This window comes from Coffea arabica, chromosome 7c (genome assembly GCF_036785885.1).
Source record: "Coffea arabica cultivar ET-39 chromosome 7c, Coffea Arabica ET-39 HiFi, whole genome shotgun sequence".
In the NCBI taxonomy this organism is placed as follows: Eukaryota; Viridiplantae; Streptophyta; class Magnoliopsida; order Gentianales; family Rubiaceae; genus Coffea; species Coffea arabica.
This window is the reverse complement of record NC_092322.1, coordinates 3686311-3702293: the sequence shown is the minus strand read 5'-3', so window position 1 is coordinate 3702293 and position 15983 is coordinate 3686311. Positions and strand designations below refer to the sequence as shown.

The 15983-nt window shown below is 39.5% G+C and overlaps 3 protein-coding genes across 6 annotated transcripts; 1 reads left to right on the top strand and 2 right to left on the bottom strand.

Moving 5' to 3' along the window:
- The first annotated feature begins 1321 nt into the window (after positions 1-1321).
- LOC113701874 (patatin-like protein 2) lies at positions 1322-3497 on the top strand. The gene is made up of 6 exons (XM_027222750.2): positions 1322-1640; positions 1756-1937; positions 2070-2253; positions 2343-2504; positions 2658-2960; positions 3114-3497. The coding sequence occupies exons 1-6, from the start codon at positions 1461-1463 to the stop codon at positions 3336-3338; spliced, it is 1236 nt and encodes a 411-aa protein (XP_027078551.2). The 5' UTR covers positions 1322-1460; the 3' UTR covers positions 3339-3497.
- An 822-nt stretch (positions 3498-4319) lies between these two features.
- Positions 4320-10925, bottom strand: LOC113701875 (peptidyl-prolyl cis-trans isomerase CYP40). Of its 3 annotated transcripts, none has more exons than XM_072057693.1 (10): positions 10612-10925; positions 9447-9947; positions 9087-9174; positions 8923-8975; positions 7754-7858; positions 7073-7148; positions 6662-6699; positions 6474-6546; positions 6332-6397; positions 4320-4452 (listed from the first exon to the last, which is right to left on the bottom strand). In XM_072057693.1, the coding sequence occupies exons 1-8, from the start codon at positions 10780-10782 to the stop codon at positions 6487-6489; spliced, it is 1092 nt and encodes a 363-aa protein (XP_071913794.1). In that variant the 5' UTR covers positions 10783-10925; the 3' UTR covers positions 4320-4452; positions 6332-6397; positions 6474-6486. The 3 variants fall into 3 exon arrangements, with proteins under 3 accessions (XP_071913794.1, XP_027078552.1, XP_027078553.2); XM_027222751.2 differs by lacking the exon at positions 4320-4452 and adding an exon at positions 5915-6129; XM_027222752.2 differs by lacking the exons at positions 4320-4452; positions 6332-6397 and having other exon boundaries at positions 7759-7858.
- Positions 10926-13239: 2314 nt separating this feature from the next.
- Positions 13240-15049, bottom strand: LOC113701433 (peroxidase 10-like). 2 transcript variants are annotated; one of them, XM_027222088.2, is made up of 4 exons: positions 14772-15049; positions 14218-14409; positions 13947-14112; positions 13240-13808 (listed from the first exon to the last, which is right to left on the bottom strand). In XM_027222088.2, the coding sequence occupies exons 1-4, from the start codon at positions 14994-14996 to the stop codon at positions 13399-13401; spliced, it is 993 nt and encodes a 330-aa protein (XP_027077889.1). In that variant the 5' UTR covers positions 14997-15049; the 3' UTR covers positions 13240-13398. The 2 variants fall into 2 exon arrangements, with proteins under 2 accessions (XP_027077889.1, XP_027077890.1); XM_027222089.2 differs by lacking the exon at positions 14772-15049 and adding an exon at positions 14506-14714.
- Between the last annotated feature and the right edge of the window lie 934 nt (positions 15050-15983).

Below are 15983 nucleotides of genomic sequence, written 5' to 3'. Positions count from 1 at the left end.
GTTTTCTCATTCTCAAACATTTTTGTTAGGTGCGGACAAAGAAGAAAGCAAAGATAAAGATGATTCGCCCACAATGCATGCGGGGCTTTTACACTTTACAGCGAATGATTCGATTCATCCATGCTTCCCACTCACAATTTTAAGTGGTTATCACTTATCACATGTGGGTCAGGAATATTTACGTACCTCTCACAATCAAGAAAAAACCGATGCCGCTCGGTCGGACGTTGCAAAGGAAGAACACTTCTTGGTCGGGTCAGCTCAGCTCAGCCCTTGAACAAGATGCTTTGTTGACGACGACCAAAAGGACGCTTTTGAATTCAGGAAACTCCGGTTCGCAAGTAACTCGCCAAGAAAAGGCTAAAGAGAGAGAGAGAGAGAGTCGAGCAGAAAAACGCGTTGCGAAGACCTTTAGATCAAAAGGCGGTGCTGTTATTGCTATTGAGAGACGTATGATTGTGAAGTTCAAAGGAAGCATTTTATTGTGACTGGGTTTTCTACGCCCTGATCCTTTGCTAAGGGCAATAAATAATCCAGGGAATAGAAAAATCAAGAAGGGAGAAACTGTACTATTTTACGTCTCATTTCATGTAATTACAATCCATGTAATGTACTTGTCATGATCAGTCAAATAATTGGGTCACATTATTGAGATTGTTGCGGGGATTAGAACATATCGACTTCCTAAGTCCTCACTTTATCATGTTCGTCATTCTCCTGCAACTCTTTTATTTTTTGCTTTTTCGACTGTCCCTTTTTTTTAAAAAAAAAAAAAAAAAAAAAAAGAGAATTAACTGGCTTCTCCCGTAGTAAGCTTCAGTTTTCCTCCCCAAGCTTTTAGTTTTGTCAAAGTCTGAGCTCGTTTAGCAACGGTATGGTATGAAGAAACGAAAAATCATCCAGATTTTTCTTACAGGTCTAAACAGTACGCGGCTTAATTTGCTCCGCAGCCCAAAAGAATAGTACTAATTCAATAATTGATGACTGCAAGAAAATCAATAGCTATGAAATCCTACGGTTTGAAAAAAAACAGGAAGACAATTGCTTTGTCAGCTGTCGTATATGGCGTACCAGAAATGTAGTATGCTACCCGATCGAAAATAGCCAGTCAGGCGACGAAAGATAAGAAGTTGACACGTGAAGAAACTTTCTCTGCCAATGCCATTTAGCCTTTTAATTTAGGAGGAAGTGGGAACTATTCTTTTTCGGTAAACAGATGGGACGTTGATGATGGAAAAGTCTACCCATGGCTGCAAACCAGAACTGAGATCATACTCCGTAGAAATCTCAAGTACATATAGAACCTTCTCTGCAAAATACTTGATCCCCCCTGATGCATATTTCAGATTTCAGAACATAAAATCCCGTTCCTCGCCAAAAAAAATAGAAAAAGGGAAGTACTAGATTATATCTGTGTGTGTGTATATATATATAGATCCTGTCGGAATTTGGCCCAAAGCATGAAGATGAATCAGCTAATCCTAACGCTTGCCTTATTAACAACCTTCAACCTTTTACAACCTCCCTTGACCGATGCTATAACCAAAGGAAGGTTGGCTACAGTTCTAAGCATAGACGGAGGGGGTATCAGAGGCATCATTCCCGGCACCATTCTTGCTTTCCTGGAAGCCAAACTTCAGGTATTTCAGATAATCATGTTTTGAATTTTTAAGTATACAACATAAAAACCCATTTACAACCAATCTAAGTTGGTAGTAGTACTGAAAAAGTACGTCATACTTGACTGTTTGGTAGGAACTCGATGGACCAAATGCAAGAATCGCAGATTACTTTGATGTAGTTGCAGGGACTAGCACAGGTGGGCTTGTCACCACCATGCTCACTGCCCCAAATAAGGACAGCCGCCCTCTTTACGCTGCCAAAGACATAACCAGCTTCTACTTGCAAAACTCCCCCCAGATCTTTCCCGAGAGCAGGTAATACAAGATAACCAAAAACTTAGTAAGACCAAAACTTTTTAGTTCCTCGAAAGTCAGATTCCTGTCAAAAAGAAAAAAAAAATTTTTCTGTCTCTATTTTATTGTTGAACGTTTGTGCAATCAATCAAGCCGCAAGGACGTGGTAAAATCGCTTACAAATTTGTTGGGAGGACCAAAATACGATGGAAAGTACTTGCACTCGTTGATAAAGAGACTACTGGGCAATCTCACCATGGAAAACACGTTAACAGACGTGGTCATACCCACTTTCGATATCAAGCGCCTTCAACCGATTATCTTCTCCACAATTGACGTATGGTCCCTGTAAACTAGTAGTGCTATAAAAGACTTTACTGATGGATGCTAGATCACACTAACGTGCCTGAATATACTTTTAAGCAGGCCAAAGCAAATGCTTCTAAGAATGCTCTGCTATCAGATGTCTGCATCAGCACTTCCGCAGCACCCACCTATCTTCCACCGTACTACTTCGAGACCAAGGACGCACAAGGGAACACACGCAGCTTTGATCTCATTGATGGAGGAGTTGCTGCTAATAATCCAGTCAGTATCTCTATCACCATGTGTTGCACATCTTCCCTCTCCTTAATTTAGCTGCTTATAGAAGAGACTTGCTTTCTGGTACTTATAAAGCTGTCTAAAAGGAGCTGATTTATTTATATTTTTTTTCCTTTGAAATAATATAATTCTCCATAGACTCTGATGGCCATAACCCATATTTCCAAACAAATTTTGACGGGCCAATTTCAATTGACGGATTTGAAGCCCATGGAGAGCAATAGAATGCTGGTGTTGTCGCTAGGCACAGGAATGGCCAAAAACGAGGAAAAATACACTGCCGCAGCGGCTAACCAGTGGGGGTCGCTGGGATGGGTATACAACAAGGGTGCCACGCCGCTGCTGGATGTTTTTGGTGCTGCAACCTCTGATATGGTTGATATACACGTTTCAACCCTCTTCCAATCACTTGGCAGTGAGAAAAATTACCTTCGCATCCAGGTGACCAAACAAACACAGAGCCAAAATAACAAGTGCCGTGTTAATTAATAATAATAAGTTTCCATATACCCGTGACCATATTTTAATGAATGTTAGCATCAAACCACAACACGAGCGCATGCTAATTGAGGCCACTTGGTCTTTGAATAACAGGAAGAGGGATTGACTGGGGATGCATCATCAGTTGATGTCGCAACCACGGAAAATATGGAGACTCTAGTCCAGATTGGCAACAGCCTGCTGCAGAAGCCAGTGTCGAGGGTGAATTTGGAGACCGGAAGATCTGAGGCTGTTCAAGGAGAGGGCACCAACGAAGAAGCTCTAACACAATTTGCCAAGCTGCTTTCGGATGAAAGGAAGCTCCGACTAGCCAACTGACGATTCTCGTCTTAGAATGTTTTATTAGCATTTTTTTTTTTTTTTGGTTTTGTTTTGTAGGCATTTTACTAGCATCCAAAGGATTAATATCCTTTTCTCGCCGGGCTAAAAAATTCCAAGCATTCATTTCTCTCTCAGACGGTTGAGAGATATCATTAATTGCTCGATTCTTACGCATGTCAAAACATTTTATTTTTCACTGAATTTTCCCACAAGGAGTTTCAATGTATTATCAACCAAAAAAAAAAAAAACCAAACTCATAATTGACGCAGGTATCAAAACTAATTTGCTCAAAATTAGGAGGGTTCGCTAGCATCGGGCTTAGAACATAATTACCAAAAAAAATTATGAGCTAAGACGCATGAATATGTTTTGGAAATATCTAGTAACTAATGCCATGTAATATAAAACTTTCCGATTAATGGAATAAAACAAAATTTTAGCAGCAAAAAGATGATGGAGAGTTTGAGTCAGATCAAGAGTAAGCACTCGATCAAATGTTGCTTGGCTGGCGTTCTTACCCTATAAAACTTTTGATTTTGTGATGAGCACTGTGGAAAAATCGAGTTGAGTTGGCAGACCAATTTTGTACAGAGTCTCAGCCCACTCCCAGGCCCAGGATGAGTGGTGGGCCTAATGGCACATCACTGTCTCAGGCCCATCTCATTTTCGAAAGACACGCAAAGGCAAAATCAAAGGCAAATGCGGAGCAAACCCGCGTTTGATAAAATTAAAATCTGTAAATTAAAACATAAAATCTAAATTCATTAAATTATTGAATTGTTAAAAATTAAATCTAATATAGTTGAATACATATCACATTCAATGAAAAGTGAATAGTTTAACATTTAATTTTGAGAGTAAGTTTTACCTAAAAAATTCAATGTCAATTAATTAATTCAGATGTTCAATTTTTAATTATCGAACCATTTAAATATATTAAAATTTAAATTCATTAAATTTAAATGCTGAATTAACTTATCATACAGGCCTTAAGTCAAGGCGTCAACAGGCCTTGGCGACATCAGCGCCAGGCTGCATGTTTCCCGTCTCCCTAAATACCACCGCACCACGTCTCCAGTCCCCAGCCAGAAAACATTTGTTGTTTCCGCCCTTCAAAAGCAAATAAAATCGCAAGACGCTTATTATTGTCAATTGTTTAATCTGCTTAGTTTCAGAAACCAACGTCTTTAGACGAATGGCTAGAAGGGGGGGGGGGGGGGGGGGGGGTTCGAGCTAGCCAAACCAATTCATTAGGTAATAGCTGATTCGGGGAAATTAAAGACAGCATAAGACAGATGATGCTGCCCCGGCCGACTGACTGGTATCTTGTCCTACGTAAATGTTGAACCAAAATTCTAACGGCTAGCGTCCGATCCCAAACCTCCAAAACAAGGCGATATCCCCAAAGCTCCAAACCCGCTTAAGAAAAAAAAATCCTAAGATCCTCAGAAGCTCATGTCGAGTATTGTTCATCGAATATTTATGGAACCTGTCAATTCATCGTAGTCCAATCTTGCAGGGAACCAAACAGAAAGGAAAAACCAATAAACAAGGTTGCTCTGCGTCCACGCATTGGAAACGAACTCAGCTCAATTCAACATGAGTACCTTTCTTCATAAGCGCAAAAGCTAAATGGACTCCTATGACGAAATGGAGTATCAGTCTGAAGTGAAGGAAGGAAAACCAGGAGAAACTATTGGGACCTTAATGGGTGCCAAGATGGCAGAACTACAAAAACTGAAGGAGAAACTCACGAAGGCTAAGGATGAGGCGGTACAATCCTGGTTAGATTCCAGACCTGTGATTGATGAGCTTGAAAAGCTACAGTCAGAACTTGCAGATGCAAAGAGCCGAACAGCCCCATCCAACGTTGCTATTTCAGAGCTCGAGTCTCAGCTTGAAAGGTTGAGTATCTCTATCAGGGCTAAGAAAGAGGAAGAACTGAAGATCCGAACAATGATCAACAGGATAAATCAGGTCTTGCAACAGACGCAGGAAGAGATGGAGGAGCTCAAGATGGAAAGAGACGAAAAACACAGAACAAGATTGAAACTAAAACAAGTTCTACGTCTAAGGAGGCAGACTCTTCGCACTTTGCAACTCACCCTTAGAGCAATACGATTTGAATCAGAAGCTTATGCTGCATCAGCTCATGAAGCACAACACTACATCAGCCTTTTCCAGACAGATGACACTGTGGTCAAGCTTACTCAAGAAGAGTACCATGCGTTAACAAAAAGAGCTAGAGACGAAACTTCGTTGGCAGAATGGCGAATTGCAGTCTCTATGGAACAAAAACAGGCAGCTGAGGAAAGTCAAGAGACAGCTGCCAGAAGATTGCAGAACTTGTGTTCAAAGAATGGATCAAGCAAAAGGAAACATCCCGCTAATGGGGTCATTAATCAACATACTGCAGCAGAAGGGGAAGAACCAGAGCAAAATCTCAAGGCAAGATTCCACTCCAGAAATGGACAAAACAGTCTCCCAAAAGTTCAGGTCAACTTACAGGCCAGGTCTAGCCAGAGGCAACCACAACAGAGCTTTAAAATATCAAGAAGTAAAAACAGCTATCTGTCCAAGAAAAAGAAATCATCCACATTTTGCGGAATAAGAGCTTTGGTAGTCAAGATCAAAACATACTTCAGATGATGTCAGATGCATACATGTACTTGCGATCTACTTGACACATAACATCGCTTTGAGTTCAAGTCTGTATAATTATCCCTATTTGGTGTTTGAAATTTCATGTTTGTGTACAGAATAACTCGAACTCCACAAAAAGACTGCCTGTATAGAAGAAAGAAAATGATTTGCCATGTTACTATTGAGAGCAGAAACAAATGTACTAAATTTTATATCCTGTGCAATTCAGTATGTCCAGCAGCAATGTCAGAGGGAGAAAAGTAGAGGCCAGAGCACAAAAAGTCATCTTCTGAAAGAAACAAATAACGATCTTCACGTTAACAAAAGTAACTACAGGTGAAAGTACCTGATTTCAGTTGTTAATCAATGTGTCCTAGCATGTACAGAAGACCTGATAACTGTTGAATACTGCCTGCAAATGAATTTGTAATTCAAAATCTCCATCTATCCATGTCAAGAAGAGCATCCAAGAAATCAATTCAAATTACCATTCATCTGCATTTAGCTCATCTGGAACATTCTTGAGTAAGTCTTTTTCTCCCTGTCACGTCTATCAGCAACCTGCAATTTGAGAAGCCCTTTTGGGAGTCGGATTACATTTTTGTCTTTGGATATTTTGACAAGAAAGACAATGTCTAGTATGAAGCTGTTGATATCAAGATTCAAATTCACTGGCCTTTTTCCTTGCTGCTGCAAGCTCCTTCTTTATTCCACCTGAAAACAGTATGTGTAATGCAATTATTGATCATTTATAGGAGATGGTAGATATTTTAACGTACTACCTCTAAGCATAAATTTAACCCTGCTCTTTCAGATTAGTCATCTAATTGCTGTTGACCCGAAATACAAACCTTCACAATATCTATGGATATTACATTCTAAATAAATTTTTTTCTGCTAAAGCCAGATAATATCAACTATTTTCCGACAGTGGAGATTTGCAAGTTGAAAAAAAAAGAAGTTTAATGTCTAACTATCCATCTAGTCACGCAGGACTGAAATACTTCAATTAGTGCATCAAAACTCAATACAGTTATCCAAAATCTGGTCTTCCATTTCATGAACATCTATTGTGTATGCTATTTACCATCATTTGGCTCCAAATCCAGTGCCTTCTTGAAACTTTCAACTGCTGCATCAATGTCGTTGAGTGCCATGTATGCCTGAGAATTTAGCGAGGACAGATTAAAGGCCTTCAAAACAGTTGATCAAGTGCAAATGTCTACCCAGCTGAAGTAGATCAATCTACAAAAGAAATAGTGCAAGCCATAGATGCTAAAACATGGCATATAGATGACACAGATAAGGACATACATATAAAACACAAGTGAGAATGCACACAAGCAGCAAATAGTTATGAATAAAATTTGACCACTCATTCTTTAAAGTTCTCTCATACATTCCTGTGCTTTTTTTTTTTGAGGGGAGGGGGGGGGAGGGGGAGGGGGGCGGAAATTTTCATTATTTTAATTGAATACTGGTTTATCTCAAGTCTCAACAACAGGTAAATACTTATCCTGTTCAAATCTGTCTAATCTTTACAAAAGAGAAAATATTGCTCAAACTACATTATAATCACCAGCAAGAAAGAATGCCAAGTTCTTTATAGTATGGCAAGCAACCTAAATGGTGAAAGCACAGCAAGCAAATACTGCAAATAAGCGGCAAAACATTGCAATTAAATGGATGAGAGTACAAGTTGAGAAAGTTACAAAGACAAAATGGTTAGTTTTAGCCTATTTTAATTAGAGCTACTAAAACCACTGACCTGACCTTGGCGATAGAAAGCTTTTACATTGTCATCCGCATCACGAATGGCAAAGTCTGCATCTAGCAATGCTCCTTTAAGATCTCCTAACCTCAACTTGCAGGCCTGGAGAGGAAAAGTAAAGACATTGGCAGAACAAGATAGAACACTGACTTTGTTATTTCTCAAGATGCTTTCCAATACAAAAAACGGAGTGGGTAAATGCTTCACATGCATTTAATTTATATGCAACTGATGCAAGTGGCAGTGTTCATATGCAACTAGGATACAATAAATATTTAGGAAAATAAAAAGTGTGGACAAAGTACACGCACGCACACACGTGTGTGTGTTCCTCTGTGTGTATGTGTATGTATATAGCAATTAGAGTCTGACGTATAAAAGTTTAAAACCACATAGCAGCAGTTGAAAATTTCTATTGTTTATTTAACAAGAATTCTGCTATTTGTATCTATAGGTTTAGATCAAATTCTGAAAAGACAGCCATTGAGCAAATATATGAGAATAGTGGAGTTTTATACACAAGTAAAGTAGAGTATGCTCCTTGGTTAGAAGTTCAGCATTTGAATAAGAATGTGCTGTTGCACAAACTAGTTAGAAAAAAAGATGTTGGAGACATTCTCAACACATGAGATACTTTCAGTATCATCAAATTATGCTGACAGATGGTACACCATAAGAAAATCTTAATCAACCATGTTGCTTGTGATACAAATGTTGCAATGTTGAAATCAGTAAAAAACTGCTGCACAAAAGGAAAAAGAAGAAAGGAAGAAAAATAGCTCTGCACTGGTGAGACATTTTGAATAGTTGATGTAACTTGGATAGCATAAATTAATCGTTCAACCAGGACAACAAAAGAGAGCATTTAAATCGCATGTAGAGAACTGAACTAAGGTTGCAGTAAAGACAAAAATTTAGTCAGAATTCTGTATTTTCGTTAGAAAGCAAAGCAAAGTATCCCAATTTTCAAAGTACTAGCTCAGTACAAATGTACGTTATGGTTGAACAATTCAAAAGATGCTACCAGCCAAATTTGAATATGTGGATAGTAATTTTGAATAATATTGTATGAAGATCTTCAAGGTGTACAATCATCTTGAAAATTTGATACATTGTCGGTTAACTTGGAGCAATTACAATTCAGACATCACGGTAAAATAACTTACAGAACAATTAGTAAATATCTGAGACTTGGTCTTCTTCAGGGAATCACTTTTCTCTGTCCAATCACACAGTTACAAAAGTTAGAAGGACAAAATCATCTGGTGATTCCTAGTTTCTGCTTGTCAAAAGTCTTAACTGTCATTGGGCAGAGAATGAAGTAACTAACCTTCATCAACATCATCCATTTCCCAGCATGTATTCAAATAGCGAAGAGCCTTACAGTACTTTCTGTGAGCCATTTTGAAGTCTTGCTTCTGTATCAGAGTAGTTAGGCCATCCAGTAATATGCAAAATAAAGAAGGCTTAAACAAATATAAAATACAGGCTGATGATCTAATTTGGTGGCACAGGTGAAGGATAATGTGGCCTATTTGGAGAAATTACACAAAAAGCTGTCAAGTAAATGGGAATGTTATTGTACTTTCTTGTTTCACAAAGCTAACACCTAAAGCAAATACTGAAAGACCAGCATGTTTAAATTTACACAGCTATTATATGATGAATAGGCTCTTAACTAGACGTGTACCTTAAATCTTTCATTTCCAAAAGCTTTTACAGAGTCTACAGCGGTCATCCACCAAGAAATGTCATCTGGTTTCATGCTTAGATCAGCTGGCCAATCAGGATAACAGTCACCATCTTTGAAGAAATTAGATGTCCCATCATCTGCACCTTCAGGAATTTCGCCACAATCAGCTATCATGACATCAAGAGTCGGATAATAAGCCTCCGTCGTGGTGACATGCTCAATTGAACGAATCACGCCCAATCCCTTGATTACTCTCCCGAACACAACATGCTTTCCATCCAGATGAGAGGTTTGAGTTGTAGTGATGAAAAATTGAGAACCATTAGTATCGGGACCAGAATTAGCCATGGATAGCATCCCTTTCCTTTCGTGCTTGAGTTTAAAATTTTCATCTTCAAATTTCAAGCCGTAGATGGATTCACCACCAGTTCCATTTCCAGCAGAAATGTCACCACCTTGTATCATGAAACCTCTAATAACACGATGGAAACAAGAGCCCTGCATCCATGAAACCACACCTTTCTTTTAAATAATTTTTTCCAGTTAGACAAACATTCAGAAACGACATAATTTTAATTTTTTTTGCCCAGTGACTTCACTTTGTCAGAGAATTACTTACCTGTTTGCAGACATTCTCTGCTACTTAGACGGAGCCTAAAGGTGGGAGTTCCTCACTATAACTTAAGCCTTTTAGACTTGATTTACCGATTTTTATATTTTCGGCGATGCTATCTTTCTGTACTAACTTTTTGGTTAATAAAATATGCAGATAATCACAATGTGAAACAGTAGAATGCAAAGCCGTCCACTCGAAACAACATTTACATCACAAACACGCGAACTGCACAGGTTCTAAAAACAAAAAAATGCAAGCTTGTAACTTCATATGACACCACCGAAACTGTAAAAAAGCTCGTAACGAAATTGAAATTTCTACTTCGGTATTAAAACGGAAGCAAGCAACTCGAGAAATTATGTCATAATAAATATAAAAATAATTTTAGTGTTTCACAAAGGGGAAAAAAATGAAAAGCAAATTCTGATACAACACAAAAACCTATACAAAAAACATTGCAGAAAGTTGGCATATGTAATGAATATGTTGAAAAGAAAACTGTAGCATTAGAGTTGAGATAATCACTAGGACAAGGAAAAGAGAAACCTTGAAATGGAGGGGAACGCCGGTATGAGGACCGATGCCTTTCTCGCCAGTGCACAGAGCCCTAAAATTCTCGGCAGTTTTAGGGACAACGTCACTGTAAAGCTCCACCACTATCCTTCCTTCCAACTCTCCCCCAATGCTTATGTCCAAGTAACATCTCGGATTCCCCATCTCTCTCTAACCGGGAAAAAACTTGTTCGCCACGCCTTTAGCTTTTCTTTTGCTTCTCTGCTCTGCTGCTACCCAGTGGCGGTGGTGGTGGTAGTAGTGTACTAGAAGAAGCGGTAGAGTATCAGCAGAAGTAGAACTGTCTTTTTGTTTTTCCCCCTTTTTTTTTTTTGTCGCGGAGCTGGGATTTGGTGGGGCCACTTTTGAGGAGTGTACGAGTCGTGCAGCGAAGAAACCGTTTAAATTTTCCAGTAGGCAACATTCGTCTTTAGCAGGTTATGTTATGTGGACCAACAATGGGCGGGATTTGGGACGCGAAGGACGCCACCAAATCGACGACTGATCTTGCTCTGGGGCCTGGTCTGCTACTGGCCCATGGGAATTTATGGTGCTGCAACGACTAGTCTATTGCCTCCGACAAATCCTGTGGTCAGATTGGATTGATTTTACATTGCATCACATCAATTATGGTGAATTCGAGAAGTGAATCTTATATACATATTGATGATTAGTGGGTATATCATAATTACAGTTGGATAAATAATATACGAACAAAATTTAAGTTTTGGCCACTGGCCATTTGGTCCGGTGGTCATCACCATAATGGTGATGCTGGAGGTCAGGGGATCAACCCCTGTCTCCCACAATTTGGCCACAATATGTGGCTGGTTTTAGTTGACCATCCCTTGTCCCTTTTCTTAAACTAGACTAGAGTAGGTTATACAACATCTATCTCCCTTAAACTAGGTTAGAGTAGGTTATACAATATCTATTGTTGCCGGAAAAAAAAAGAACAAAAATTAAGTTTTAAATTTAAATTCAGATAAATTATTATATATTGAATAATAATAATTTATACACTGTGAATCATCAGCTATCAAAATGCATAACTAGATATGGCAATGGGGACGGGTACCCGTGGGCAACTGCCCCGCGGGGGCTCTCGGGGCGGGGAATGGGGCTGGGACGGGGGGGAATTTTTTCCCCCCGTTTAGAAACGGGGCGGGGGAGTAGGTATACTCCCCCGCCCCGCCACCCGCCAAAAAAATTATATATATATAATATGTAATTTAATTAGTTATAAACTTATGATAATGATATTATTAGTTAGATGTATTATATAATATATATTAGTGTATGTAATATAATTAATATTATCAATTATACGAATAATTAGACATGTCTACTAATAGAATTTATTAATTAGTTATACTAAATTTACTAATACATTTATACTAGATTTCTAATTACACTTAATAGAATAACATTTTTTTCTAAAAAAAAAGCACAAACACAATAATGAATTAGTGATTGTATTTGTACCAAAAGTGAAAACTTAACTATTTTAGTTGTATTTATTTCATCATGTTGGATTGTGTTCAAATAATTTTTGTTTGATTGTTTTTATGAGTTTTAATTATAAAATTAAAATGAATAATAACTTAATGATGTGTTGATATTTTAATACTTGATTATTTATTAAAATTTAATTATAATAAAATTTTATTAATTCAGCAGAAAAAATTTTATTAATCTCACGGGTGGCCCGCAGGTAAAGCGGGACGGGACGGGGGAAGTGGGAGACGGGGGGCGGGGCGGGGCGGGGCGGGGGCGGAGGGACTTTGTAGGTAGTGGGGTGGGGGAGGGGTCCCCCACCCCGTTGCCATCCCTATGCATAACTTGTATTATCATAACCAGCTAGAGGTCATGTGAAGAAGAAGAAAATTCCCTGTCAAAGTGCATTTCTTTTCTTTATCACTTCCTCGCCATAATTGGCTCGTGCATAAATTATCACGACCGCTGTCTCAAGAAAAACCAACCAAGCCGGGTCCTGGTGGTGGCGTGGAACTGGTAATAGACTGGTCCGTAGGAATAGGATAAGAATTGAGCTTACAGGATTTCAGCCTTAAGCCCGGACACCGTACAGGAGACCTCCAACCATACAGCGGGCTTTTGTCTGTCTCCTGCAGCGGACTTGTCATTTGACTACTGGAAAAAGTAGGACTGCTGCCTTTATAGCACTGCCTATGGCTATGGCGCGTGGACTACTATTCCTGCTGGGACGTTGATATGGATACAAGCAAGGCCTATGGTTTCGGGGCTTAAATGGTAGTACTACTACTACTACTACTTTTTGTGCAAAATGAGAACACGGCGAGAGCGAACAACTATTGGTCTTTTCGCTAAAAAATTATTAAAAATAAAAATTTTTGACTCAAACTCAATAAGGCTCACATTGACTCGAGCCAATGCGAGTCAAGTTCCAGTTCTGAAAGCAATCATCGAACTCGAACTCGAACTCGAGTTTCAATAATACTATTCGCTCGAACATTCTTCTTGCATAACGAGTCGAATTCGAGTATAGCTTTAGTACGGTGATATTCGAATTCGATTCGACTCGATTACATCTCTAGTATGGTTTCAATCTCAAACTCAACTGACACGTAAACAAAGCATGTGTTCTATGGAAAATGGATAATTTACTAATGCATCTGGAAAATGCAACTTTGGGGGATTTATAACAAAAGAGGCATTAATTCCAAAAAAAAAAAAAAAAAAAGCACCATGAAAACATAATTGACAACCATTGATGATTTACAGGAATTGAACGACATTTTTCTAGTTCACAACTCTACAATTCTTCCTTATTTGTCCATCCTGCCCCGTCAGCACACCAATATTGCCCATCTTTACCATTGACACCCCAAAGTCCTTGGAGAAGAGGAAAGGGAACTTGCTGTAGTAGGAGACCATTGCAGCTGTAGTGTTGTCGCTCATAAGAACTTGGTCAGACCCAAGAAGCCCAGAGTTGTTCACGAGATTCTTGTAATAGGAGTTGTCGAACTTGCTCACGCTGGCTGCGTCCAGTGGAGCCAGATTGGAATCGGAGCTGGCTTCATTTGGACACAAGCCACGCAAACTGGTTAGAAGCGTTGCGTCTAGAGTTGGATCAGGATTTCCCGCCCCATCAAAATTAAATAGCCTCGGCTTGAAGGTGAAACATTGAGCGAACCCAATGGTGTGTCCACCTGCAGGTTGAAATTGCAAATTTCGAAGAATTAAAGGATTAAGCTTTTTTGCATTAAGGTATTATGAAAGGAGGTATCATGTCAGGACAATTGAACTTGATGATTCCCCCCAAGGAAAAAAAAAAAAAAAGAGAGTACCTGAAAGCACGACCACGTCTTTCATATCGAGTCCCTTGTCAGTAAACTTTGCGGTGATGTTAGCCAGGGACTCGAAAGGTGAGGGTAGCTGTGTGTTGGCCGCGCCTTCACTGGCAGTAAGGCCGTCTCGGCGGCCCAGAAGCACCGGCCAATACGGCCCTCCTGCCTGAGAAAATTGGTGTTATGTGCTTGGGTAAATTTATTAGGAGAAGAACATTGATCAAAGAAATGCAAATGGAAGTGGAACTCAGAACAAGGAGAAGTTCCTTACAAGGTAGACGGCTTCTCGAGCAGCAAGTGCCAATATATCAGCGCAAGAAACAGTGGATGGACAGGCTTTCTCCACATTAGCCTTTATTGCATCAATGACTTCAAATCCTCTAGCTGAATTCTTATTAGGAACTGCATTCTTCTCCCCCTTTATTGTGCTGCTATCGTCCAGTAACACAGATCCCTCGCACCCCTTTACCACCAAACGTAATCTGAATTAACCATCAAGCTCTAGAGACTTGTGCAGGCAAAGTTCTTTACTGTGAATTCAAGATTATTCTTAAAGTACCATTAATGCGGATAGTAATTAGTAATAGCATCAGTTGATCCTGACATATTATGTAACTCGTTCAAGACAACATTAATTTCTTCTTTCGTCACACAAGAATGAAAAATTTTGCTGTATGCTCAGTTCCTTCTTTAGTTGAAATTTTTGGCGTCTTGATGCGGATGGAAATTCGCTTCAGTGATTTGTTTTTCCCTTATGTTTTGTAGTTAGTGGTGTTCAATGTGCACGAACGTGAGGAAAGTATACGAGATAAGAAGTGTGATCACATTAACAAAACAGTCATGAAAGTGCAGGCGTAGAATAGAGGCAGCCATTCGAGTTTCGTTGTAGATGGCAGACCAGACACCATAGCGAACGATCCTGGTTAAGTTGGGACAAGCATCATCGTAAAACTTGTAATCAAGTTGACCATGAACAGAACAACACAGAAAAAAGATGCAGAACCAAGCAAAAGTTGAGGGTCTATAGGCAACTATTCTACTAGGACTCATATTTCGGTGGCACAAGCGCAATAAAACTCGGATTCGAAAGTTAATTGGCTGTGCAGATGAAAAGGAAAATCTGTCCAATTTATAACGGAAGGGAGCAGCTCGTTGTAATATGCATGCTCCCTCACAAAGAATTGAGAGCGGATAGTGGCAAGGTCACTAAGAAGTAAGATGTCACTTTCAAGTTCCAGTTTTTCAACCCAGTTGGGCGGAACGCCACAACTTCTCTCATGGGAGTGAAGATAACAGTCAGCAGTGCACCACCTCAAGGTGTTTTAAGTATACAAATCCTGAGTGCTGGGATGAGGCATATATTTCTCCACAATACACCGAGTCATCAATAATAGACTATCTTCCTACATAAATCAAACCTCAAGATTCAGTCGGACATAAAAAAGTTTTTCTACGGGGAAAAACTGGGATGCTGGTGCTCTGCATTTGTCTCCCCAATTATTGCGCTGAGAGAGCTGTACCGACCGAGCTCTTTTCATCATTAAAAGGACTACTTTTTTTTTTGCACTAGCTAAGTAGACTGGATGACGAGACGACGAAGACTTAATCTACGCAGGTAAGAGCAGCTCGTCAACCTGTGGCCTGTGCAGTGCTGAAATGCTGCTTTTTCCTGACTGAATCATTTCCCTCCACATTTGTTACTACTATGGTAGTGACTTATCTGTTCAGAATCTAGAAGCGCTGCAATTTGCAACTTACCTGTTAAGAATCTAGTTGCATCAATATATCTTCTGCTCAAAACCAAAACGATCAGCGAATGAGATGAAAGATCTCGCTGATGTGCAAAGAGAACAGGCCAATAATCATATGCGACTATGTTGGAATTGTGCAAATATTCAGGTCAACTGGGAGATTTTTATTAATGCAGACGCACCATCGCATCGAGGGACATTGGATGTGGTTCAGTTTCTTGCTATTGTGACCACTTTGATTAATTTAAAAGTGACCATGACGGCCGGGATATGTAGAGTGGCCACG